Source organism: Gymnodraco acuticeps, unplaced genomic scaffold (genome assembly GCF_902827175.1).
Source record: "Gymnodraco acuticeps unplaced genomic scaffold, fGymAcu1.1, whole genome shotgun sequence".
NCBI lineage: Eukaryota > Metazoa > Chordata > Actinopteri > Perciformes > Bathydraconidae > Gymnodraco > Gymnodraco acuticeps.
The window spans coordinates 120,383-147,321 of NW_022991244.1; the positions used below are offsets into that span (position 1 = coordinate 120,383).

The window sequence follows — 26,939 nt, forward strand, 5'->3', positions numbered from 1 at the left end:
AGTTCAAACAAATATATATTGAATTGTAATATTGTAATTGTACTGACACATGCTGGTATTTATATTGTATTGGTCTGTATCTGATCCGTCTGTATAATTGATAGTGTAATAGAGATGATGTCATATTTTATGTCTGCAAATGGAATTGAGCTAATAGCTCAATCTGGCATAAATAATCTCTTCTCTAATTGAGATGAACATATTTGTATGCATGGTCCTTGTTTGATAAAGATATAAGCAATAATTGACAGTGTATTGTGCTTATCATGTATTAGCTACATGAGAATTAGAGGTGTCTATTTTCTCAAAAAAAATGGTTTATCTGGTAACATAGAAAACATCGGCAAAGTTCAAACTGTACATTTGACAGAAAATCCCTGTTTGTGCGGACACTAAGGTCAAAGGTCAAGTGTTAAATCTACGAGTCCTTGACTAAATCTAATTCTCAGTTAACTGACACTCATGCAACTTCTTAACTAATCAGTTAAGTGCTTTGTTTGGCAGATCCGTAAAACCGAGTTTTTCAACATCTGCAAAAGCACCAGTGTTAGCCAGAGATGTGTTCATGGGTGTCTTGGAGATAAGTCATTCAACATTAAAGAAGCATTCAAAACAATTATAATTGTTCACAGTTCAATGTTAGTTTTCATACATATCAGAGAAAGAAAGAATCGAGGTATGCAAACAGGTTATTTATGCAAATATGTGCATCTTTAATAGCATGAATGCCTGTAAAATACCCACACTCATAAAGTAATTGTGATTGTCAGAATATAGACCCCTAAAATACATATCTATCATGAAAGTCAGACTATTATACATACATGAATATTCAATCTGCTTTATTACACTGATTCAAGCCACATGCTTAGGAGGTCAAGAAACAGGGTTGCACATTTCATATTAATGATAACAAACAGAATTCTCTTGGAATAAAACATATGAATGCACAGGTGTTTTATTTATTTATACAAATCTAGATTGTTATTTAAAGTCAACAAAAGCTCAGTGGTGGTTATGTACAGATGAGCCCACGATTCGCTGTTATTATGGATGTGCTTTTTCGCTGGGCTTAAGCATTTCTCTGGTCATGCTTTAGCGAGGTATAACGTATATGGTTATGAAAGCTTTAGCGCAAGTTCAATAAGGAAGACCTAACACGAGTCACTTACACGTCACTCTATGGCTCCCTTCCCCCCTCATCAAATACGAGGGCGTCACCCCTCAGCAGCCAATCGCTGCACATGCTAAATTCCTTAAATGCCTGCTCTTCCTCCCTGTCAGTTGTCATTGCAGATGATCACACGCAACCCGCCTCCACCCCTCTCGCCTCCTGTCTCCTTCAGGACAAAGCTAAACCTTCCTCCTTCAGACCGGTCTCACCTACTCATCACCACCACCAGTGTCTAGACCCCGGGGATTTCATCGGAGCGGTTCTTTCCCTCCTGAATGATTATCCTGCAAACCAGGGCCTAATCGCCAAACACCATTACATTCTCCTGTTGTATTATCGTGGCAATAATTTCATTCATATGATGTGTAAACAATAAATATGTAATCCTTACATCACGTCTCTCCAGTTTTAAATAGTGTCCCAGTACTCTGAGGATAGCATAGAAAACAGTCACAGTATCGAGCAGAAGAGGACACTTGTAAACATGAAGGGAGGCAATCTCCCTCTTTAGATTGACAAAATGACAGTGTGGCGTAGTTTGTGAGATGCAATGATAAAGAGGAAAACATGGGAATAGAAACAACATGCTGCAATGGTTGCATACTTTTGTTATAGACATCCCTGTATGCACTTTAAAGTCATTGCTGCTACCTGCTGTCTGACAGGATCAATGTCAGATTTGGGTTGGAATGTATTTGTTTCAAGCAAATATAAGACATACACACGTATCACTAAATTACTTTCTGAATCTGAATTAGAAATACCCATGATTAAAACTTAGTTATACTTAGATAAGAAAAAAAGTAATAGCATAGATCTTAAATAAAATGTCAGTAATAAGTCAGGGCAGTGTGATTGTTGTAAACTTTCAGAGATAATGTTTTTTAACTAATTTCACATAGAGCATATAACACAGACATCATGCACTGAGTCAACACTGTTTTGCCAACTTGAAGAATGATACGAACACAGAGCACTTTTCCCTTTCACAACAGGGCAAACCACTTTCAAAAATACATCTCCCAAGCACAAAGACACCTTCACTTTTGAAACAACGACAAATACGACATTTAGTAAACAACACCTCTGACAGATAAAGAGTAAAAGACTCTATCCAATCTTTTTTTTTACAATACCCAACAATACTTATATACACAATAGGTGACACCCTTAATGCCTTTTTTTTCTTATTTTTTTGACAAACCTGCCTCCTCTCTGATCCTCCCGATTGCCCTATTTGAAATGCAGAAGTGCCCGCTATAGGAAAGGCTACATTTGGTTAGAGAAGGAGGTTGGCCCTCCCACCTGGCTGTACTCAGACGGCTGGTCGTAGTTGCCCTGGGTGTTGTAGCTCCCTGATTGGTCAAAGCTTCCCTGGTTGTAGGTCTGCTGCTGGTTAAAGGTGCCCGCCTTTTTCTCTGATGCCCCGTCTGCTAACCTCGAAGCACCCTTGTGCCAACCAGTCTCCTTAAAGACAAACCAGATGTTCCCTGCCCATAGAACGAAGTTGAGGAACCCAAAAACCTGAAGGGGAATAAGACAAAGCAATATTTTTAAAGTTAGAAAATATTACTTAGTTAAAAAGTTCTTATTTCTACTTATTTTCCTACCAATTTCATTAATCAACAACACATCAGCTTCTTTAGTAGTGATTCACTCAAACAAATAATTTTGTTTTGTTTAACATGCAATGACAATAAACTCAATATCTTGGATCTTCTTTTCGAAGGTTCTATTCTCTTTTGTATTGCATTGTATTTGATAAAGCATCTCATCATGTTTGGGAGGAACATTAATATTAATGTAATGTATCTTGTTGAAGCCGAATATCAAATGCAATGCAGATAACAATGAGAAAATTATAATCAAAAATGTTTCCTCTGCTCAGTGTTTTATTTATAGGAAAACCTGCCTGTCATAAAGCATATTCAGGCAGTAGCATATACACCAACAATACAAATAATAACTTTTTGTATCTAAATACATAATCCTGGTACATGTAATCTGTCAATCCCCAAACTCGTGTACATATGTTTAATTGCACACTTTCACCCTATCAGGTGATCATGTTTGAACAACAGAGTTACACCAACTGCCATCAGTTTCAACACTTCAGCCCACTTCTTTATTTTTGTTCCAACACTTTCTTTCAGGATTTCAACATCAACTCAAATCTCCTACTCAATACAAAATGTTTTACTAAAGCGTACATTTCAACTCCTTTCAGTAATTCAACTTCACTCAGGGCGTACACTTAAAAACGTAAGGTTCAGCATTTCAACGTATATGTGTGTAACTGACTTTTCCACTACTTCAATTATTTTCATTGCCTTTTTCTGGTTGATTTATGTATTCATGCGCAGTGTTTGGGTCACACATCCTGCGAACCTACCACTGAGGTGTTGAGACCCGACCAGCGCGGTCCATGCACAGAGCCGCACTTGTTAGACTGGACTTTGCAGGCAGAGATGAGGAACTGCACCTCATCTGGATCAGTGGCTGTTTTCACATCAGACAGAGCTTTGGCCCAGGCGGAGGAACTGACCAGCCACATGAAGGAGAACACCACTGTCACTACAAAGTCCTGATGGCGAGAAAGAGAGATAAGACAGGGTATGGAACAATTAAACTCAAGGGTAAGATTATACAATGTGAGTAACTGTTAGGACAAATATCACTCGTCACCGGCTTGAACTTCAATATCAGGATACATGTATTTATTATCCTTGCAAGAATGGAAGTAGTCATCACATACAGAGCTGCATGGGTCAAATAGTTCCCCGAATAGTGTCCTTCACATGCCTTATATACAAGAGAGGGTGATACAGTCACAAGATGGAGGAATGCCGGTTTAAAGCAGTATACAATGTTTTGTTCAGATTAGCTAAGGCCTGCGTAAACAATAAACAGGACAGTCATATGCCTATCTCCAAAGAGGCTGAATCATCATGTTAATCGTTGTCATATAGCTATCATATGCCTAAAACAGTGTGTCCTGACGCTCTTCTAGGTAATCATACATCCGGTTACGTACGCAGCTACAGTTGGGCCTTTGTTATCATGTGCTACTCTGATATTGGAAGATTACATTCAGTATTTTCCCAACAGTAACTAACACTAAAACCTAAGATTTCCTTGGTCCACTGTACTCACAATGAGAGGTCCTCGGTTGTTTTCATGGTACATGTTCTGAAAGAAGATGTAGACAATGGTGGCCATGAGGGAATAGAGGAAGGCAAAGACCGCAATGGTGACAAAAAACTCTGCAGACGATGAAGAGTCTCCGATGAGGAACACACGCTCGTTTCTAATGCCTTCACACGCGGGAGCTTCAAAGGACACCTGGTGCAACCTGAAACACACAGAGGGAAGTGCAGTGGTCAAATCCTATTCACTTTAGAAATTGGTATCAATAGCACTCTTGTATATGTATATGTTTAACCAGGAGGTCCTAGTAAAAGATGACACAGCAATCTATTCATATCTTCCCTGTCTTTAGCTCTTGCATGACATCTTCTGAAATGTAGTATTTTACCTTAAAGCATTTGATAAAAGTAGTTATTTGCAGATGAGAACAGTAAGTTAATCATTGTATTTGATTTTATACAGAGTGCAGCTGTAAGGAATTATATATCTAGAGATGCAATGATTATTTAACCACCAGTAAAAACATTATTTAAGTAAATAAAGTTCCTTTGGGGGTCACGTTATCATGCACAGGTTCATACTCATGCCGGCAAACTATAAAACAATGAATGAAGACCTCTCACCTGAAAGGATAAGCAAAGTCGATGCCGATGCTGAGGTTGCTTCTGGCCTTCTCCATGCAGTCCACACTGACCCGCAGCTGCCCAGAGTAGCCCCCACATGTTGCAAATGCAAAAATGGCAAAAAGCTGCACAAAGAAAGAACAAAAAAGCAGTTGGCAATGGATGAGCAGATTGGACCAACACACTCCTTGGAAAAAAACATTATTGTTAAATGATCACACAACAGGTGTTTTAGTTACTCCATACCCTCCTTACAAAATGTCCTTACACAATGAGCCACATACAACATGAAACTGTCCTTGAATTAATTCCTAGTAACAGACCCAAGTGTTGAATAGTGAGTGTCAGCAGTCCACCATTTTAAATATTTGGCTCACGGACATCTCAAGCCAATTTAACACCAGCTGATAGCATTTTGGCCACATCAGCACATGGACTATAATAGCTGCAGAGAGTGTGTGGGCTGAGCTGAATCAGGACAGAGTCCGGGGGTCCAGAGGAAGACATCACTGTTTGTCCTCCTCCTCTGGCACCTGATGATGATACCAGCAGGCTTTTAAGGTTAAAATAAAAAATAAAAACATTTGACATTATTCTTATTCTTTATTCGTGGATGTGTGTATGAATTGTAATGACTGATACAATACGCATAAGCAATGTATTAGAGAAGGATGACTGAACTCTCATTATCGGTCCACAGTTTTTTCTTTAGGCAGAACAGATATGAGGGTGCAACACAGAGGCGGATTTTGCGGGGGGGCATTGCCCCCCCTAGTGGCTGAAATATGTTACAGCATTACTACTTCTAAAACTGTTCCAATACAAATATGTCATATATCAATATTTTAATAGATGTAATATAATGATTGTTACAATACAAATCTGAATAATATCATATTTTGTTTGAAATAATTTCATTTTAAGCAGTCACATGTTGTGACGTGTGTGTGTGTGTGTGTGTGTGTGTGTGTGTGTGTGTGTGTGTGTGTGTGTGTGTGTGTGTGTGTGTGTGTGTGTGTGTGTGTGTGTGACGTATGAGGTTAAGGACACAAGTTCCCTCGCTTTTTTTTTTACATACAAGTGATTCAGCTATTGTATTACAATAAGATATGCGGCGATTTTTAAAACGTCCAATTTCTGGGACGTTTAAGGCGTCTACTTCTGCACTAAGTAGGACACTGGTTAATAATATTGTAGCGTGTTCAAGTAACCAAGGGATATAGTAGTTATCATATAAGATGTGCACAGTTATGATAAGTTTTACAGATGTAATGCACTGTTGTTGGGGGGAGAGACCGCCCCTTCCATATGAGTGTGTGTGTACGGCGGGCATAAGGCGGGCATAAGGCGTGCATGACGAGACGAGTTGTGTTCGTATGTGGAAAAGTCATACTCAGTGCGGTGAACGCTGGTTTTATTGCTACTGTATCCGTAGCACCCCACGCAATAGTTGGGACTGTGTACTGACGTCAGTAAAAAAGGTTTGCCCCCCCAAGCGCAAATGTCAAACTCCGCCTATGGTGCAACAAGCTGAATAAACTTGAGCCGAAATGGCCGTGATACCACTTGAACAGCAGGAAACAGCACTGAATGTTAGTAAGTGCAGCGTAAAGTCATATCTAAGGTAAGAGGACGTAAATCAAACGAATGTGAGGAATGTGATGTTTTCACCTCGAAAGTTTGAACTTCAAATGCATTTTCAATAATGACACATTTATTGATGTTCTGCTCTTGTGTGCAATTTCCCATAGCCATCCTTGGTTAGAGCTTGGTCTACTCTTTAGATAAAGTTCAAGGAAACGGGAATTGATTGGAAAACAGAATTTGACACAACTTTATGGATCAGACTTTTTGAAACAATAATTGAGATCCAGCATTGGGCCAATATCTGCCATATCACATTTGAAGGTAAAAACAATGGTGAAGTCAGATCAGATATGAGACGAAACAAAGGGCCAATAAGGAAAATTGAATGGTTTACTGAGTGACTGCCAGTACAGACAGCAGGTTCTCAAAGTCTTTCTGTGTCTCCAGTTAAAAGTGGATGACTTGAACCCAAAGTAAGGATCTTCCATTACTATCATCAAACATGACCGAGCACGCACGTATGATCCCAGGCACACACACATCCCTCTGCCCTTAATATGCTCTCTCAGCTCAGTTTTCTATACAAGGCTCCAATAGCCTGAAGCCTTCTCAAAAGCATGATCACCATAATCAGACCTGATGCCAGGTTAGCTCAAGCCTCCCCTCTCCCATATTACAGGCAGCTGGACTTGAGGCTTGCCAGCAGCTGGAGAAGAGATATCTCTGTAGTTTGAACGCCCTCAGCCTCTGGAGGGCGCCATGTAATAAGCATCAACATTACAAGATCACGCAGCAGCACTGTTTACACTCACTCTGGCAGTAGCTGTGAGCCTGTCATTGAAGAGATGAAGTGTGCATGTTTGTAGCAAGCATGTGTTTGCATTCACAATGTATACATATGTACTTAGTAAAACAAAATTCACTTATTAAATGCCAAAAGTGTGAAGGTTAGGGTTAAGGTACTTCATTGGTGTTACATTCACTTATTATCAGTTATGATGCAAATCCACCACTATGCAGATGACATTGCCAAACTTTAAAATGTGTCTGCTCGTGGCCTGAATCAACTGTTTTTTAACGAACACATGTTCTCTTCAATGAACAAAATCAAATATTGAAAATACAGTCCCTACTGAGCTTTTATGTGACATATATAAGAGTTAGAAGTTAGAAACATGTCAGTCACAAAACTTATAATCAGGTAGTTTATGCCCCCTTGTGGATCAATGCTATCATTTAAGGACAATCTATTCATCAAATCTCCATGCAGAGCAGATTTAAGTGCATCGACTTATTTATTTTAACGATGTCAACCTCAAAGAGGGATTTAAATCAAAGCACAATTCATACAAAATTATCTTAACAAAAGGGATCAGTGGATATTAAAACTTAACCATATTTGTTCTCTTCACAACAGGCAGATAACTTACATCTGAGAACTGCTAACAGCGACAGTAGCAGGTGATGTGAGGGTAATCTGGGTTACTCAGGGCTTTAACTACGTGTGGCTGGGTCAGCCCAGAACAGAGCCAAGTGCTTTATGAAAAACAAATGGACTTGGATGTCCACTTGTTTCCTGCAGCGTCAGGCCTCAGGTGGATGCTGTCACGGTGCACAGCTGGAGCCTCTGCAGGGAATTCCTCTATACTGAAAGGTTTTAAAGTGATTCACTCACTTTACCGTTGGTTGGTTTAGAGGCAAAATGAGGACACAAACAAAAAGCAAAGTGCTTATACGTCTGCAACTAAAAGGATAAATACTGTCAATGCAGAATGTGGCTTATCTGAGCAAACAAATGGTGGAAGAAAAGTGACCGAAGGAGCGAGAGAATAAATACTCCCCCCTAATTATCACAAACACCCCCAGATAAACATCTCTCCCTCTCTGTACGTCTTTATACTCTGTGGCTGTCTGCTGCAGCTGCCTCCTCTCCCTGTGATTTTCGGCTCGGGTTTAGCCCCTCTCATTTCTGGCTGGGGCCTTTGAACAGGAGAGCGTGGCATTGTGAAAGGAGGGTGGGTGCTAAGCCCCGCGCCCCGTGTGTTTATCTGCCTCTCCCAGCTGGGCTCCTCAGGGAACAAGAGATAGACGGAGGGAGAGAGAGAGACAGAGAGAAGCCAGGGTACAGGAATGAAAACTGAATGCAGTGCAAAACACAAGCTCTGAAACATCTCCCTGTTTGCCCCCTTCTCCACTGACCTACATGGCGTTGACGACCACAATGTGTGAATATCAGAATTTGCTTTCAGACCAATGCAAGGTTTAATGAATACACCTTGTGATATTTCAATTCAGTTGGGTGGATAAGGTTGCATGGTTTCTGTCTGAGGAGTCACATGGTCCACCTGCTATATTCAAGTGGATAGGAATTGTTACAATGTTGAGTGGCTGCATTGCGAGGAGAAAAACGCCTCAGATGTTCAGCCCCTCCCCCTGCCTGACTGAGGGGGAAATATCTAGGACACTCTTTATGAAGACAGAAAGATTAAACACAGAGAGGCACATCCCTTTCAAATTGCTTATCTTATTTAAAATTAAACTCAACTTAAAAACCACACACACCATCTGGAGTGTGTTCTTCAGGGAGCAGAAAAGCATGCAGTAAGGACAATCTTTTGGGTTTAGGATATTCGAGAAGGACGTATTCGTTTTGATAGTTTTCTCATTTTGGAGGGATCTGACTCGGTCAGCTGTCATGTTGAGCTCCTAAAGATTTCCAGATGAACTTAAATTTGTGCGTTACTGTTCTTTAAAGAAATTCATGTCTGCTTACCTGTTACCCCATTGGCAACCCTGCAGATCAAGCCATTTTCCACTGATTTCCTGGCCAGATTGTCAATGATGGGTTGTGTTTTCCAGCCACATGAACCCATACCTGATCCACAGGTTGATGATTCTCTGCCTGTTGTCTTTTTGTCTAATTTTGACATTTGCCTGCGTTTTGATTTAAGTCAATGTAAACGTTGATCTCAACCTGTCTGTCTGTCTGTCTGTCTGTCTGTCTGTCTGTCTGTCTGTCTGTCTGTCTGTCTGTCTGTCTGTCTGTCTGTCTGTCTGTCTGTCTGTCTATCTATCTGTCGCTTTATGATTAATTTTCTGTTTTGGTGCACTTAGCTGTTTTAAGTCTGGTGATCTTTATGCATGTTACATGCTTCTGTTGATGTAGAAGCATGTGTCATGTGTTGTGTATTCATTCAGCATTTCCATTCACTAACAGTACATGTCAATGTTTGTGTGTGCATGGCTGCATGTGTGTCACATTGTGTGTAATCTCTCTGTGCATGTGTGCATTAATCTATATGTTTAAGGGCCTGGATGTGAGTTTGTAATGTGTGTATGTATGCGAATAGTGCAAAAATAACTCACATCCTCCACTCAGCCAGAAGCATTAGCCACAGTTCTCAAACACACACACACGCACGCACGCACGCCAAACACACACAGTCACTCTCACTGCTAGTGTGAAAACATGAGCAATTTTACAACGCCAGTTAGTTGAGTCCCAAAAACAAAGAACAAATTGAGATTCGGATTGGGGACAGTGCAGACAAAAGGACCTTTAAATGGAACTCTGACATCAGAGTAATGAAGGGTTGTCACCCTAACTGAAGCGCTGTTGATGGGGCAAAAATACTTCTACAGATGTGCTTTTGCCGATGATTTTGATAATGGCTCTTTGTGTGAAATCCAAACTACTTACAGTGACACAAAGACGCGACGAGCACAAGCCTTCATGTGAAAGCTGCCTGATCTCTGCTTCAGTAGCAGCTCCACAGAACACAAATCAGTAGCTCATTTAGCGGCGGCTAATCCCTTCCTGCACGGGGAGCGCTTTGTGCCCTGCATAGCCCAGATTCATCTCCCCCTCTCTCTGCTCCCTCCTTCTGTAAGCTTCACCGACCACCACAGAAAATCTCCATTTTATATTTGCAACAGTGTCCCTTCTTTGTGCTCCTTTTCTCTCCATAGGGTTTCACCGGCTATTTAGCCCTGTGCCCCGGGACAGTCACTGCACTTATTAAGCTGGGGGCACCCATCAGAAATATAATACCACCCTACTGTGTTTGTGTTTTTGAATGGTGTTTGTTTTATATCTGCAAGGAGGAAATGTCTTCATAGGAATGTAACCCTCCTGTTGTGTTCGGGTCAAATCTGACCGATTTACTACTTTCATCAATCATAACTTTTTTGTTTTACATTCGATTGCATTAAGGCTTTATGATATCCTTCACAGTAGACATTTGAACATATCAAATTGCTGATCACCACTTTCATTGAATTTTGGACGATTTAGTCAACTTTGTAACACCCATGGGGGGGGAAACGAATACAACATTAAAGATGATCCAAAATCATCTCAGTCCTTATGTTTCACAGAAGGTAAATTAAAGGGCCAGATTAAGGACTTTGACCTTACAGAAACGCCTTATTTTAAGTATTGAGTTATGATAGAAAGGGACAAAGATATGATTTTTACCAATATGTTTTACAGAAGAAAACCTTATCTCAGTAAATACTCAATTAGGTATACTTTTATTTACTTTCATTCTATTAAATCTACAAGCAATTTCTTTTAGATTTGATAGGAAAACAGTAAATATACATTTATATATGACATAAATGAAAATGTTGTTTATTTTTAATTGATTTGGAAATGTTAGCAGCATGTAGACCATACTGTGTAATTAAGGCCATATCTAATTTATACATGGAGTTTCAGGCATGATAAAAAAAAGTATTATATTGCTAGTTATGAAATTGTACCTTTTTAACCATTCAAGGTACAATTTCAGTTATTGTTTAATACAATTAAGTATATAATCAATTCTCTTCAAAATGCATGTACAAATAATAAATGTATTTCTAATTACATTTGAATTCAGCAAATAGAAAATATAGTTTTGAGTTGTTTTTGTCCCTAATATTATTTCCTCGTCTGGAATAATCTCAGTTATAACAATAGTCAAATAAATACAGTGTGCCTTTTCTGTTTCTTCATGCTCTTGTCCTCGTACACACTCTCTTGCCACCTGTGCTCTTCCATGTACTGTGTTGGTGTGTGTTGTTTGAGAAGACACATCCAGCTACAGGAGAAGACAGGCCAACCTTTCTCTGCCCGAGTCACAGATGGCGGACCATCGTCTCCGGGTTGAGGGGAACACGGAGGTCCTGCTCTGAGCTTAAAGTCAATAAAGGCTGCGTCACATCCAGGAGCTCCACGACTAACAAACCCTCAACCCCATGACAAGATCACATATCATCATAAGTTAAATGTAGCTCAGATAGAGGGGGGGGGAAACGATGACCTGTTGCTGGCTCTGAAAGATGGACCACTAAACCATTTGAGAAATCATTTATTTTTTTCTAACCAAACATTTAATTAACTGTTCTTTATAGTTAAAGAAGAAGTCAATTCAATAGAAGACTGATTCAAACCAGCATTTTTTGGGGTTTGGGTATACTTGTGGGAACATTATTTCATCTTCTAAACTCACCACCTGACATTAAGGTCCAATACTCATTTACCTCTGAGCGTTTTTTTTAAGGTACCAACTCCTAAAAGATTAATGTTCAACGGCTAGTTGCTAACATTGATAAACCGCTGTATTTTCGTTTTTTTTGCTGACATGTGACCAAAACAACGCGCAGAAAAACGCTAAAATTAGAGGCAAAGGGGTTTGTCACAATTAGCGACTCATTTCACATCAAATGTAAGAATTGGATCCATTATTAATAATCAGCTTTGCAAGCCTTAGCTTTAGTAGAATTACAATTGCAGTTTGTATCATTAGACATAAAATATTTAAAGATCAGAGACATTAGAAGATACCAGACCTTCTTAGATTATATTGACTGAATGATATGGGTTTTGGTAGATGTCACCAACGTTTGACATGTGTGACAGTTATTAAGGAAGGTGTGCAAAAGTCTCATTGTCATTGTTGCTCTAATTCCCCTTGTCAAAGTGAGTGATTTTAGAGCTGGAAACCAGATCTTTGACCTGGCAAGTCTCTTGTGATATCTGTCATCCCCCTTTCATCACTTGTTTTCCTTTCGTGTGTGGGCTTATGATCCCGCACAAACGTTTATCATGAATATTGTGCCGCAATCTGTCACAACCTGTAACACATTACCAAGGTGAAAGGTCAATAAAGCAATGGAGGAAAGAGAGAGAAACAAAGAGAGGGTGAGGAAAGGAACTTTTGACACATTTTTAAAAAAGAAACCGAGCATCTTATTTTGCCAATCTGAAAACAAAATCTGTTTTATTTTTATTTTATTCATGTAAGGCTTTGTTGTATATCCAGGACTGCAGAGAAATGCTGGCCCATCTCATTCAGGCTCACAACGGCAATAACTAGTATTAATTTGTTCTAGTGATCCACTCCCAATCTGTAATTCATCATCAATACAAATTCAGTCTGCATTAATCCGAGTAGTAACAGATGTCGATGTTATGCCTTCTTGAGACAAACCTAATAATAGGTATTTCATATTAATGAGAACAATCACCGACATACTATGCATGACAGCTTTGACTCCCAGATCATTTGCAAAGGATATGTTCAGTTCTGGGATGTAATGAAGTAAGCAAACTAGGGCTGCTCGATTATGGCAAAAATCATAATCTCGATTATTTGGGTCAATAATTTATATCACGATTATTAAAAACGATTATCCATTTACTTTGAAAACATCCATTTATTGAAAAGATAAATGTGAACAGTATGTTTTTAACAGTTGATTACCCTGAACATTAAGTATAATTCAACTGAAAAACCAATAAAAAAAATAAAATAAAAAAATCGTTTTATTTCGAATATGTTGTTTTCATAATCGTTGCAAGCCAAAATCCTAATTGCGATTAAAATACGATTAATTGAGCAGCCCTACAGCAAACTATACACATGTATTATCAGTTTGACTTTGTTTCTAACTAAGATTCATGAAAAATGGCAAGAAACACATGTTCTAGCTAAAGAGAGCGAGTCCTTGATCTTTTAATTTACAAACATTTAGAAATGGGGTAAAATGACCATCATAATTCCCCAGGGACCAACGTAAAGTCATAAAGTATCCATCGAAACCCAAAGATATTCACTTAACAACGATACAAAACTGAGAAAAGCAGCACATCCTCACACCTCAAGCTGAAACTAACATATGTTTAAACATTTTAAATAGATTAATTGTTGGTGATACATTTTCTTTCATTCAACTAATTGATTAATCCACTACAATTATTTAGAATACTTTATATCGGTCAATTGTGTGCTACTAATTTTATTAAAGTCTACATTTTGATTTCTTGTTCCCCATACACCTCTTAATGGTATACTATGAAAACAAACCAACATGTTTTCATAGATAATAACTGTTACGATATTGCTACCTAGTTCCTATTTGTTGGTGGTAAAGTGGTGTACAGTGAAGTAGTGAGGATGACATCACAGGACAGTGGGTCAGTCCTGGGTTTCGAATGAGACGAGGACCCTTACATTAGACTCATGACGACTCATTCTTTGTGACTCATCATTAGCATTAGAGTTTGGCTGCATTTCAGGAAGATGCTGATTATACAACTTGTAAAAGTGCCCCGTGTGAGATAACAGAACAGCCATGATGATGCACCGGTGCATAAAAAAGGCATGTATATAATTTGCATCATGTGCTCAATCAACTGTACGATTTTGTTCCCTTTCTCCTCCCATCTTTCTCTCTCTCACACACACATGAAGAAACACACACACACACACACACACACACACACACACACACACACACACACATGCAGTGAATAGTTTGAGCACATCTCAAAGGACAGCTTCTGCATGACTTGGTCCATGGTGGAGAGGAGGGGACCTTACAGCTGTTTTGGAGCGGAATATGCCATCCACTGACAGTGTGCCACACAGGCCAAGAGCTACACACACACACGCACACACACAAAACCATCCTCTAGAATCTCCTGCAGACATGGCTGATAATATTAATTTGCCTCGCTCTTGTGCAGACTCACTGACTGAAGATTCAGGAAACATACTACTATGCCACAACTATGCTGACTGAAGTAAACCTTTAAACCAACGTCTGTTTGTCCACAAAAGTCAGCCACACAGTGTAGGGTTCATTACTATAAGCCAAGTAAATGTCAATAGCTGCCTTAACTACAGCCTTTAATGCCTCAGGGCATGTAAACAAACCAAACTGACAAGCGTGTGTTTCTACTGGTGTCATAACCTGGGAAGAATTTCACTTTGGGCCTTTTTGATGATTAATTATGTGATTGCCAGAAGCACAGGAGGTATGAGGATGATATTGTTTTTGTATGTTCCTGTTAGTTTTTGAGTCTTGCATTCTACTGTGAGATTTTAAAGTTTTATAATCTGTGGTTTTTATGATTCTTGATACTGGGTTTTTCCTATTCTCAGGTTTCTCTTGAAAACGTGGTCTAAATCTCAGTTGCTTTTTTCATGGGAGTCATGGGAGTCTGAAAACCCAGTCTAGCATCAATTACATCAATATTTGACATTTCTACAATTTATCCAAATCCAACATAAAGTGCAGGAAGTGGTGTGGCCTTTATGTAACAATGTAAAACATATGTGACTTTACTCTGGGAGACCAGAGATTGCATCTTATCGCAGATTTGCAATCAAAATAACCTTAAAAACCTTTTCTTGACTTTAACTGAAGGAGCCAAATGCTAAAATAGCCTAACTTCAGTATGGACTATTCTGAAGAGCACAGCAGTGAGCCAAGTTTAGACTGAAATATCTGATTTATTTGGAATTATGTCGCAACATTAACCATATTTTTAGTAACCCAAACCATAACATAGCCAAAGGTGAGCTGAAGGCAATGGATGTTAAGAAAACGTTGTTGATAGAACACAATCTGGGATTTTTGCAGAATTGTCCAATATAAACATTCTACTAACAGTATACTTCTGTCCTCCTAGTCCCCTTTCTAGTGTGCTCAGTGGAGTCAGAGATTGGCCAACTGAGGGCAAATAGTTACATCATCTATACTCCAGATGTAGGCTGAAAAAATAGAGATCATTCTGAGACCAACTTTCTGGGAGATCCCTTTTCTCTCTGGTACCGTCTTAAAACACAACACCGCTGTTGGCGCTGCAGAATAAATCCCCCGTGTTGTAGTTTGATTTGTTTGCACATGGCCATCAAAGAGGTAGAGATGCTGGTGAGGTGAGAAAATAAGGAAGGCACTGCAAGGAAAAGGTCTGTTTTATAATTGTGTTGTGAAGGTGTGATGACGAGGATTATTTGTGCGTGTATAGGGGAAGTGGAAAAATGTCAAGTTAATTAAAGCCTGCATCGCGTCGTACATCAGAGTGATCAGCAGGTGATCCCTGGATCAATATGAATGTTACAGAGTGCAGTCATGCTCACAGAATCACACACATGCTGCCCTTAACCTCCCTCACACACACACACACACACACACACACACACACACACACACACACACACACACACACACACACACACACACACACACACACACACACACACACACACACACACACACACACACACACACACACACACACACACACACACACACACACACACACACACACACACACACACACCACCCACTTGCATGCCACAAAAATCATATTTGTTTTTATTTAGGGATGTACCCTTCTGCTTGAGGATTCTTTGCACATTTGATTGCATTTATAAACTGTAAAACACACACACACCACACACACACACACACACACACACACACACACACACACACACACACACACACACACACACACACACACACACACACACACACAGTCTACACATCATATCTGTGCACTAGCTGAATACCCTGGTTACAGTAATTTCTCTGAACTCACATCAAAGAAAATCACTTATCTCTTCATTGCCTTAAGGCTTCTCTGCACTGTACACTAAACATGGGAGAATACACTCAGACAGAAAGAGGTAGGACAGCTTTGATTCACTGAGAGCTAGGACACCCCGTACTCATTGTTGACTCACTGTTATATCATTCCACTTGGGCTAAAATTATGCATTTTTGGTGGACAGGCGCAAAACGTGAAGGGTTGGCATAACACATCCAAAAGACGCATCATTAAAAGCTATGGCGGTTCCCCCTGGCGTGTAGGTCTCAAGGAGCTAGAAATCCGTACATATATTGAGCCATTTAGTCATGGTAAAAATAAAAAAAGCCGAGATGATGCGGGTAAACAATAATATAAAGGCACCTAAAAGCCAACAGATGCGATAAAGTTGAAGTTGCAGCAAAGAGATATGAAGGAATTGAAGTCAAAAGCAGATAGTAATAACATCATCGCTTAAGGACATGTATCACACCATTCACTATATCATTTAATAACATGTAGTCTACACAGTATAAGTTATTTCATGCAATAACCATCAAAACTCACCCATTCCAAAACACGGATAAATCCCAGAGGTATTTTCAGCACATGAAACGTGCCCGCAGATGCAAGCTGCATGGGGACACAGGATACAATGGTAATTTCTGTCACCAATTAACACATTGGCCAATTTAGCCCATCATCAAACACATCTCTGCGCCAAAAGCAGTCTCGCAATTTGCAGATGTACTCACCTGATCGGCGGTATCCATTTCAACAGCAGGCTTCTTTTGTTCTTACTTGTTTGATTGGATGTAAACAATGTAAAACCTCAAGCCAAGACCCGATTGATGCGTCTCCCCCGCGCGTAAAGTCAGGGACTTTCGGCTCTGATTCCGAGACCAACCGGAAAAGCCCGAGTCTTCTGCGGATTTTTTTTATGGGGGGTGTGGTTTAGTATAGACAGGCGGGGAATGGTCTCCTCAAAGAGGAGTGACGCCTTCATTTGTTGTCATTGGAGGGAACTCATTTGTTATTTTATAAATCTGGGTCGTTATTCTTGTCTGTTATTTCAGATGCACTCATTGATCAAAAGAAAAAGCTCATTCAGATTAAATGCACTGCACTCTATGTCCCGGTAATATAATACTTTGAATTAAAAAAATGTATTTGGGATTGAAGATAAATAAATGTTCATTGAATCTGAACTAATTTGAATTAGTTGTATCATTTAAATTACTTGTAGGCTGCCACAGCTGCAGCTAGAGGGCAGCAATATACTATTAAACATATTAGTATTATATGTATTACAGGCAGGAACTTACATTTACAATAGCTCAAAATAAAACGTTGATACAAAAATCAAGTGTGATAAATAAAATATGTATTAAAATTAGAAATTCTTGAAGTCCAAAATAACAAAGTAATATTATTCCAACAAGAAAGAAAACATCTTTCTACACTAGCAACAATAATTAGTATGGTAAACCTTACCTTAGTCATAACGTGTACAGTAAATAAAGCTACAGATTTGCACTCTTATTTTTTTCTTTGATCCATAGAATCATGTCTGAAATGCAGCAGAACCACTTTGGGGTTTGCATTATGCAATCTTTGACAGCCAGGGACAAACCAGGCTCATACACACAAAGACACACACACAACCACACGCACACTTTATTTTTGCTGCATCTACGAGAACCTGAGTCTCTCCTGCACTCAGACATTTGAAGCAGACACGCGCCCCCTGCAGACTGATAACACATCCTACCCAATCACCTTTATTTGCTTGTCATTTGAGCGGTCTCCTTTGGTGACTGAGGTGAGAGAATTAAAATCCAGAGTCTGATGATCTCTGTCCGGGCAACAGAGCAGCATTGCCTCTGCAGGTAGGGGTAAGAACATATTAGATTTAGAATAGTATACCCTCTTAAAAGACGTAGTTTTCCTTCTTATCTTTCAAAATGATTTCCTCCCTACTGACACACACAACCACTGTTTGTACTGCCAATAAGAGCAAGTGTTTGCTTACAGTTGTTACAGCTGATGAGATCATCTTCAATAAATCTAACTCTAATTATCCAAAGCAGTTGTATGTAATGTCATTATTTCTGAAACTAGTTTTACTCCTGAACAGCTACATTTCACTTATATGTGACACAGAAAAGGAAAAACAACGCAAGTGATACAGTTTTTGCCATACTTTAACAACTGACTGTTTCTTTTACATTTCACGTTCATGTAGCTGGTTTTACAACACGCCATAATACTGAACTGGACTGTGGCAAATACAAATAATAATAACATACAATATCAATAAATATATAAAACAACTTTACAGTACAACATAGACACTATGTCACGAGTTAACAGATAAGGTACCACCATTGTGAATGTTATGATGCACAATTGAATTTAAATGGTTGATCGGTTATCATTTTTATGCCACACAATACAATTCTTAAGGTTCATATGAATGATTACGAGAGGTAATGAAAACAGAAGAAATGGAAAATAGTATCTTAATGTTCAGCACATATGAAGTTTAGTAATGAACAACTTCAGACAGGCAGCACTTTAAATCCTCCAGTGTTCTGAAGCATGAAGAGTCATTGGGACTCTGTAGAATACAATCAGCTACATTGTCTGTAGTGTATACTATATACATGTTTGTATTTGTTTATCTAATGGGCCTCTATGTGTGTGCATTTCTTGGAGCTAGAGCCAGGTAACTGTTAGCCTAGCTTAGCATTAGGAATGGATGAAACTATAGACAGCTAGCTTGGGTCTGTCAAAAGTTCAATAATACACCAATCAGCACCTCTAACGCTATCTTTTAAATATGTTGTAATATAATAAATATATTTTATACCTTGATGGAATACATTATTTTCTAAACAAGGTGTATTTTTGATCTTTGAAATGGAACCAGGCTAATCTGCTCTCAGTTTTTAAGCTCAGCTTTCACCTCCTTACATCTACTCAACTAACTTTTGGCAAGAAAGCAAAAGAGCTTTCCTAAAGTTCTTGTATGGCTATATTTATATTAGACAACATTGACATTTGCTTCAACAACAAAAACGGAATCTGTAGTGTACCGCAATTACAATCCAAAAAAGCCAAACTTTGAAAAAAAGGTTCTGGTATTGGGACCAAACTCCATGGAGCTAGTATCCAAACATTTTAAAAGATATGTAGCCTTAGTCGTTATGACTCTGGACTGTACGCAACATGCGGCATCATTGCGTCTGCTCTGCAGGACTTTGACTCGTGGACAGTTTGACTCCGTGTACTTTCCGCATGTGCCTCTTCATCAGCAGCCTCTCTGTAAATAACTCGTCACAATCCCCACATTTGTACGGTCTCTCCTCTTTATGTTTGGCTAAAACGTGTTTTCTCAGAGTTGAACCTCTGTTGAAGGATTTGTCACAGATGTGACAGCTGAAAGGCTTCTCTCCTGTGTGAGTTCTTATATGTTCCGTCATGTGTCCTTTCAGTTTAAAACACTTGCCACAGAAATGGCAGCTGTAGGGTCTCTCTCCGGTGTGCACTCTCATGTGGTTCTGCAGATTGCTCTGACAGGGTATGTGTTTGCCACATATGTGACAGTCAAAGTTCCCCTTGCTGTCATGTGACTTGCTTTCGTGCGTCTTGAGATGCCAGGTAAGCACACTTTTCTTGGTGAATATGTAGTTGCATATGTGGCAGCGGTACAAGGTGGTGCTGGTCTTCTCTTCAGAGGGTTCTGGATCCTCTGCAGGGGCCGGCTCTGACTCTCTGCCCTCCTCTGCGGCTCTGCAGTCTTCTAACTGTTGCACCGTTTTTATGAGTTCTTTCGTCAAGGCGTCGCCGTCATCGCTCTCGTCTGCTGAAGGTGGCTCGTTGATCCCGTTGATCCACAGTTCCTCTTTCTGCTGCTCTTCCTCCTCTTTAATCTGGGAGGGTCCCGGTTCATCCTGGCACACCCCGGGGATCCACTCCGGCTGTCTGGGTAGCGTCTCCTCCGAAGGTGGCAGTGTAGTTGGCTGTTTGGTATCTGCAAGGGAGGAAACGGAAACACATTACACTCTCAGCACGCATCAAGGTTGCCACTGCAAAAATAGTGATGCCATGAATCCACACCATTCTGGACTGTTACCTTTGAGATCAGCTGCCTCAGAGCACATCAACTTCATGAAGGGAAAAAACAGTCAAGAGGGAAAACCACAGAAGAGGCCCAAAATTAAAGGCCTTTTTTTCTTGTGTTACACCAAAACAATCAATTACTTTTTTAAGTTCAGGAGCCATTCAAAGGATGTGATGTATCTGGTTACAGAAAATGTGTTGCCTTGAACCCCCCTTCTAGCGTTCTCAGTCACATGCCAAAAAAGCTTTTGATCTTCTTAGCACACAGTTTTCACCCACATGTCATTTTGCTCAAACTAACAAAAAGTGGAGTGTTTTAACAGTCCGTCTTTATTCTCAACACACAGACAATCTAGTACAAGCATGGTACACACAGTTTGTGAAAGGTAGTAATGTATATGTAATCTGTCAAGCTGAAACATTTTCCAATACATTCATCGAGCACAGAGCACATGTATCTTCAACACAGTCCTGCTGCGTTGAAGCGTTGCTATAGCCGGCATAGTATCAATGTTTTGTTAAGGCAACACAAACAAATGAATTATAATCAATTAGCAAATGCATTTCAGGGTCTTCTATTATTAAAGTATGTTTAAACAATCAAGCAAACTATTTATATCAAACCTTAAATACAGGTTACTGCAAATCGAACTATGAAATCATAATTTAAAAAAAGCACATCAACAATCTCAAACATATTGGTCTTCAAAAACTTTGGCCGGACTAAAACAAAAATCCGAGTAAAGAACTGTTTGATTATTGAACAGCAAGTTAAAGAAAGCAGCAGAACTAAAGGTATTATGTTTTAACAACACTCCATTACCCACAATGCAACTCTATGCTTTGACAGTTAGGTCATGTTTGATGCTGGTAGCAGCCTTGAGCCACAAGCCTTAAGCAGATGCATGGGAGCAGAAAACAGACACTTTCCAACTCTGCACATCCAGATTTGATCATTTTCAGACTTGTAGTCTTAAGTCACTGGAGGTGATTTATCAAAATGTACACTGCTCACCCTGGAGGCTAAAGGTTTCTTCTTCCCAACCTTCAAACTGACTTTGCTATGCAAAACCTTCAAAGTCAATTCATACCGTCTCAAGGACATCTTTGGTTAAAGTTTCAAGTCCATTGCACACATGTCAACAATTAGCATCCATGTTGATGCGACCAGCAGCTTGCTCACTAGCATCTGTCACTTCTACATTACTTTTCTATTTCATTTGAGCCTTATAACTTAAAGGTGGGGTAGGTAAGTTTCAGAAACCGGCTCGAGATACACTTTTTGTTATATTCCATGGAATGCTCTTAACATCCCGATAGCAATGAATATCTTAAGTGCTTTGACAAAAAATCCATAAAAAACAATCTGTGGAACCCGTAGTACTGTAAAAAGTACATCCAATCCGTTTAGCCGGCCCAGCTAAACGGATTGGATTGCCGCCCTGTCTGTCAGCCTTCCATCTTGTGCACGCACAAATGTATCTCGTGCCCTCATTGGGCGTGCATTGCGCGTTCATGTGTGTTGGAGGAGGTGCTCTGTAAGGAAGTTGTAGTGGCAATTTCTTATGTTACCTTATATGGTAAAACCAAATGCTTCTAAAAGCATTGTCTAACACTACTGTACCATTTCCTGATATGTGCTGTTTTCTCTGCATACTCTAATGAGGGTTATTATTCTCAAGCGCTTCAAGGCCACAGGGCTGATTTGGCAGACTATGTTGAAACTATTCATTTTCACACAAAGTTGCTACGGCTCAAGGACACCGGTGTCTCACACAAAGTTTGAACTCCCATAACAATATGAGACATCCGTGTGAAAGCAGATTTCTAAGGCGTTCAACCTAGCTACACAAAACTCTGTCTGCCCGCCCTATCTTGTATATAAGCTTTGCTATTTTGTGACTATTGCGCACACTCCTGCAGACTATCCTATACTCTGTGAGACCTGTGCCTTTGAAGCTTCAAATAAATAACCAACAAGACAACTCAATTTGTTTCACCATTTATTATTTGATCATTCTTACTTGTGTATCTCCACAGTATTGACTAGGTCTAAGATTTCCGTAATAAAGTCTGAAGGAAGGGGCGGATTCTTTTCGGCTGTGTACTTTCAAATTTGAGTGCACTCGAGCCGGTTTCTGAAACTTACCTACCCCACCTTTAACAAATAAAAAAACCGATCCTCATCAAAAGGTTTGCTTTAATTCAAAAAGTGAACATCAATATAGATTTGCTCTTCCCTTCAGAAAACACATGAACAGCGTGTGCAAAAAGCTCATTTTGATTGATAATAAAAATCCTTTTAGATTCATTTTGTTTTACCACTAGTAACTTCTGAACTTTTACAGTAGCTACAGAATTTCACACAGAGATATTGACCAAGTGGACCCTCTTCATGTGCCGTTTGAACATAACGAGCACAGGAAAGCGCTGGCTGCATTGCATGCACTTGAAAGGCATGCTCTCCATGTGTTGGATCCGGGCGTGTTTAGTCATGTTGGAAGATCTGTTGAAGCTCTTCCCACAGGTGAAGCAGGGGTAAGGCCGTTCTCCAGTGTGAGTCCTCACGTGTTCTTTGATATGACTTTTCAGCTTGTATCCCTTACCACAAATGGGACAGGCGTATGGTTTCTCGTCTATGTGCGTTATCATGTGGGGGATCGCTTCACTCCTGTTGTCGCTGGACGTTGGTGAACTTGTTGTAGCATGAGCTGCGAGGTGCAATTGTAACTCTTCTTGTCTCAGGAAATACTGACAGCAAATTTTACAACAAAAAAAGGGTCTCTTATTTGTACATAGCGGGGATACTCCAAAGGATGGTAACGGTTGGTCATCCTGTGAAGGCATGTCATAATCCATGTGCTCTCCGACTGTTACAACTCGACTCAGGCTGTCTGGCATTTCGTATTGGCTGTGCTCTGCAAATGTCACAACTTGAATTAAATTGTCTGGCATCTGATTTTCTTCATGCTCTCCTTCTGTGACCCTCTCAGTGAGGGTGTCAGTAGTGCTGCTGTAAGCCGGATGTACTGGTGAGTCCACAGCCTCGGTCAGTTCCTCTTTAATGGGCAGGTGTTTTTGCTGCTCCTGAGCAAAAACCTCCTGTGTCGGTGTGGGCAGTTCGATCTGCCTTGAATCTGTAACAGTGGATAGGAAAATGATTTTGGTAGCAGCTTAAAAAAATCACTTCTCTGATCACACAAACTATATTGGTGGACTTGATTAATCCCAAGGCGTGGTGCTCGTCCTTACGGCAGCAGAGACATATAATTCAAGTTATGGTTTTAAAACAGTGAGCGGGAACGTCTATAAAAACATTACAAGACACAGAGTACATGTCTCTCAAGTGTGATTCACTAGTTTACTGGACATTTGCATTATGGGTCATTCATAACATATACAGGTGAACAACTGATGAAAGAAACAGCCACTTCATCTTTAAATGCTTTAAAAAAAAAAACACAAATCTGCGAACCAAAATAAACTATTTGCAGGAACTTCTTTTTTATTTTAATACATTTGCTGTTCCAAATACTTGTGTTTTCCTTACAGCAGTGTTTCTCAAACTTTTTCATACCAAGCAAGGACCACTTAACCAATAAAAAAAACACTCGAGGACCACCTAACTCCACAAATATCCAAAAACACATCGTTTTTTACAAATCGCCTGAAAATGGTACAAACAAGTGGCAACATGCGTGATGAAGGTATTTATCTGGGCTATATCATGCGATCGAAAGTTAAACTTAAGCTCGCTCCATTGCGGAGATATTCCCGCGAGAGTGCGGAAAACTTTAATTAATTAATTAATTTCAAATGTGAAATGTTACCAATATACTCACGGACCACTAGGGGGCGCTCACGGACCACACTTTGAGAAGCACTGCCTTACAGTGATTGTATATAAGCAATAAAGTAAGTCCATGAATACAATATGATATTCTTCCTCTGTGTTTCACTTCTTGCTTTTTCAAAGAATGTTTTCTTTGTGCGCCCCATGGTGTTCAAGAGAATACTGCAATGAACAACACAAAGTATCTGTGTGTGCTTGTAGCTTTTTGAACATATCTGCAGGGCCACGGTGCTTTTGCACGTGTATGAACACATTGTAGGTCGTGTGAGCCGGTGAAAACACATTCATCTATTCTGAACTGCATACCTGAGATTTTTCTATCTGAAGAAAGCTCTCAATTAGGCCTCTTTAATATTCATAGATAGTAAGCGTAAGGTAGTTTATTAAAGGAATCAAAGTGATCATTCACTACACAGGAAGAACACATCATAGTAAGCACCTGAGCAAATGATAACAACCACCAGATCCACACTCAAAAGGCATTACAAATATTGTCTGTGTAAAACTGCCGTCACCCTCTTTATTATAAGTGTTTTTAATGCAGATGATTTACTTGTCCTACAAGGTGTCGCACAATCACACGGCATAGAAAAATGTACTACTAACTAAGCGTTGCTTGCACTCCAGATTGACATCGTATGGTAGAGGGGAATGACTTTCCTGTGTTTGTTGACAACTTGTGAGCAACAATTCTGATTCCTCCAATATGGCATGCACCTAAGATAACTCTTGTATGGCTGATACATCAACAATAATTTGGCAAATGTAAGCTCTATTTAAAACACACACTCCCAGGTGTGATTCAATACTGGTGAAGCTTTGTTTCACTCTTCAGGTCAATGACTTGAACTTCTCTCACCACAATCCCAACACGCTTTTTTTCCAGCCACGACTAGGTTGGCAGAGAGGTGCAAACGGCCTAAAACATTCCCATTAGGAGTAACGCGCTGCAGCTTCTAGAAACAATGCAAATATAAAAATACACAAATATGCACATGCAAATGGTAAATGTTTTCTCAATGTGTTGTCAAGTTGGTGAAGACTTTTCTTAATTTCCATGTGTTTTGGCACATTTGTGTTCTAATATTTGCATCGTTTCTGCAGCTGCAGCACATTTCTCCTAATTGAAAAGTGTTGGGCCTGCAGCCAGTTTGCACCTGTCGGTCACCGTAAACTCCTTATAAAAATGAGCGGGAAGTACACAGGTTAGAATTACAAACAGGAAATCACAAAAGAGAAACGCAGTTTCAATAAGCCACATCATATAAAGGGACACATTCCTGGAAGAAAACAATGTGACAAACAATGAATGTAAGCATTGACGAACCATTGTTGTTCAATTTCTTACTTGCAAGAGTAGCGTTGTCATTGGTGACGGTGTCAAGGCCATTCAGGCTCAGGATGGCCAATACTACTGGGCTCTTCTCAAGGTGTTTTTCATGTTATTTGCTACACCAGATCATTTGCAAATGTTCTACAATCTAGGGTTCATAATCCCCCTGCCTAAATATGACCTCTTTAACAAGACTATAAGTGGAGTTTGATTTCATAAAATGGGTTGTTGTTAGATCGGTACAATTTAACACAATTTGGTCATGGTATCCCTCAAATATACAAATATATTTGTTTTATATGCAGTACATAATATAAATCATGTTGACTTGCACTTCAGGGCCACCATATACATATTCTGAAATGCTGTGGTGTTTTATGAAATGCTGTGGTGTTTTCTGAAATGCTGTGGTGTTTTCTGAAATGCTGTGGTGTTTTATGAAATGCTGTGGTGTTTTATGAAATGCTGTGGTGTTTTGTGAAATGTTGTAGTGTTTTGTGAAATGTTGTTTTGACTTGCACTTCAGGGCCAATGTACATCTTTCTACGACCAATAATTATAATTGCCCGTATAAAATATATTATCATACTAGGCCTTCATGTAAATTGACCGGATATTTACTCTCTTTGACTGTCTTCAGCTGGAAAACAGTAACGCTAGCTAAAACTGCTTGCTAACATAATGTAGCTTAATGTAGCAAATAGAAAGCACGTAACAGACTGTAAACGGTGTTAGCTTCTGTGCTTTAATTAACGTTACTGGACAATTACCATGATAGCGTATAGTAAGGTTAGGTGCACACTGAGAAACATACCTGTTCTGTGCAGCCTTATCTCCGGCTTATAGACCAGATCCAGCAGCCTCTGCAGCCTCTGGTTCTCCAGCTTGGTTTGGTACACTTCATCCTGGTAGTCCACGATGGTCTTCTCCACGAACCCGTAGATGTCCACTGCAGCTGCGGTTAACCTCTCCGTGAGGAAGACATTGAACGACTGGAGCGTAGCGTTAGCCATTTTATGATAACCTGACTGTCAGCTCTCTGTTGCCAGCTGTGTGTGTGTGCACCAAGCCCCCAGGAAGTTCGCCGCACTCGGGTGAAAATATTCGTTGTGTCCAAACGGCGGTACTACAATTTCCGTATCAGTCCGTGACGTCACTGGGTCCAGAAAGACTTTTCCCCATTGACTAACATTGGGAAAGAGACGTCTGTAAATCAGCGCGGATACTTTTTG

The 26,939-nt window shown here is 39.8% G+C and overlaps 2 protein-coding genes across 4 annotated transcripts; both read right to left on the reverse strand.

Moving 5' to 3' along the window:
• Positions 1-1,367: 1,367 nt before the first annotated feature.
• LOC117561927 (synaptoporin) lies at positions 1,368-17,297 on the reverse strand. Of its 2 annotated transcripts, XM_034239603.1 has the most exons (6): positions 17,152-17,297; positions 16,964-17,029; positions 4,945-5,069; positions 4,328-4,526; positions 3,567-3,758; positions 1,368-2,698 (listed from the first exon to the last, which is right to left on the reverse strand). In XM_034239603.1, the coding sequence occupies exons 1-6, from the start codon at positions 17,167-17,169 to the stop codon at positions 2,444-2,446; spliced, it is 855 nt and encodes a 284-aa protein (XP_034095494.1). In that variant the 5' UTR covers positions 17,170-17,297; the 3' UTR covers positions 1,368-2,443. The 2 variants fall into 2 exon arrangements, with proteins under 2 accessions (XP_034095494.1, XP_034095495.1); XM_034239604.1 differs by lacking the exons at positions 16,964-17,029; positions 17,152-17,297 and adding an exon at positions 10,232-10,346.
• Positions 17,298-18,582: 1,285 nt separating this feature from the next.
• On the reverse strand, positions 18,583-26,806 carry LOC117561854 (zinc finger protein with KRAB and SCAN domains 3-like). 2 transcript variants are annotated; one of them, XM_034239461.1, is made up of 2 exons: positions 26,522-26,806; positions 18,583-20,432 (listed from the first exon to the last, which is right to left on the reverse strand). In XM_034239461.1, exons 1-2 carry the CDS (start codon positions 26,718-26,720, stop codon positions 19,636-19,638), a joined length of 996 nt encoding a protein of 331 aa, XP_034095352.1. In that variant the 5' UTR covers positions 26,721-26,806; the 3' UTR covers positions 18,583-19,635. The 2 variants fall into 2 exon arrangements, with proteins under 2 accessions (XP_034095352.1, XP_034095353.1); XM_034239462.1 differs by lacking the exon at positions 18,583-20,432 and adding an exon at positions 22,512-23,658.
• Positions 26,807-26,939: the final 133 nt, after the last annotated feature.

Coding starts and splice junctions, on each gene's coding strand:
- LOC117561927 (XM_034239603.1), bottom strand. Junction 4,527..4,944: donor GACTTTGCTTATCCTTTCAG/GTGAGAGGTCTT, acceptor TGTGTGTTTCAG/GTTGCACCAGGTGTCCTTTG. Junction 3,759..4,327: donor ACAACCGAGGACCTCTCATT/GTGAGTACAGTG, acceptor TCTCGCCATCAG/GACTTTGTAGTGACAGTGGT.
- LOC117561854 (XM_034239461.1), bottom strand. CDS start 26,720: ATGGCTAACGCTACGCTCCAGTCGTTCAATGTCTTCCTCACGGAGAGG. Junction 20,433..26,521: donor GATAAGGCTGCACAGAACAG/GTATGTTTCTCA, acceptor CCTCCCTTGCAG/ATACCAAACAGCCAACTACA.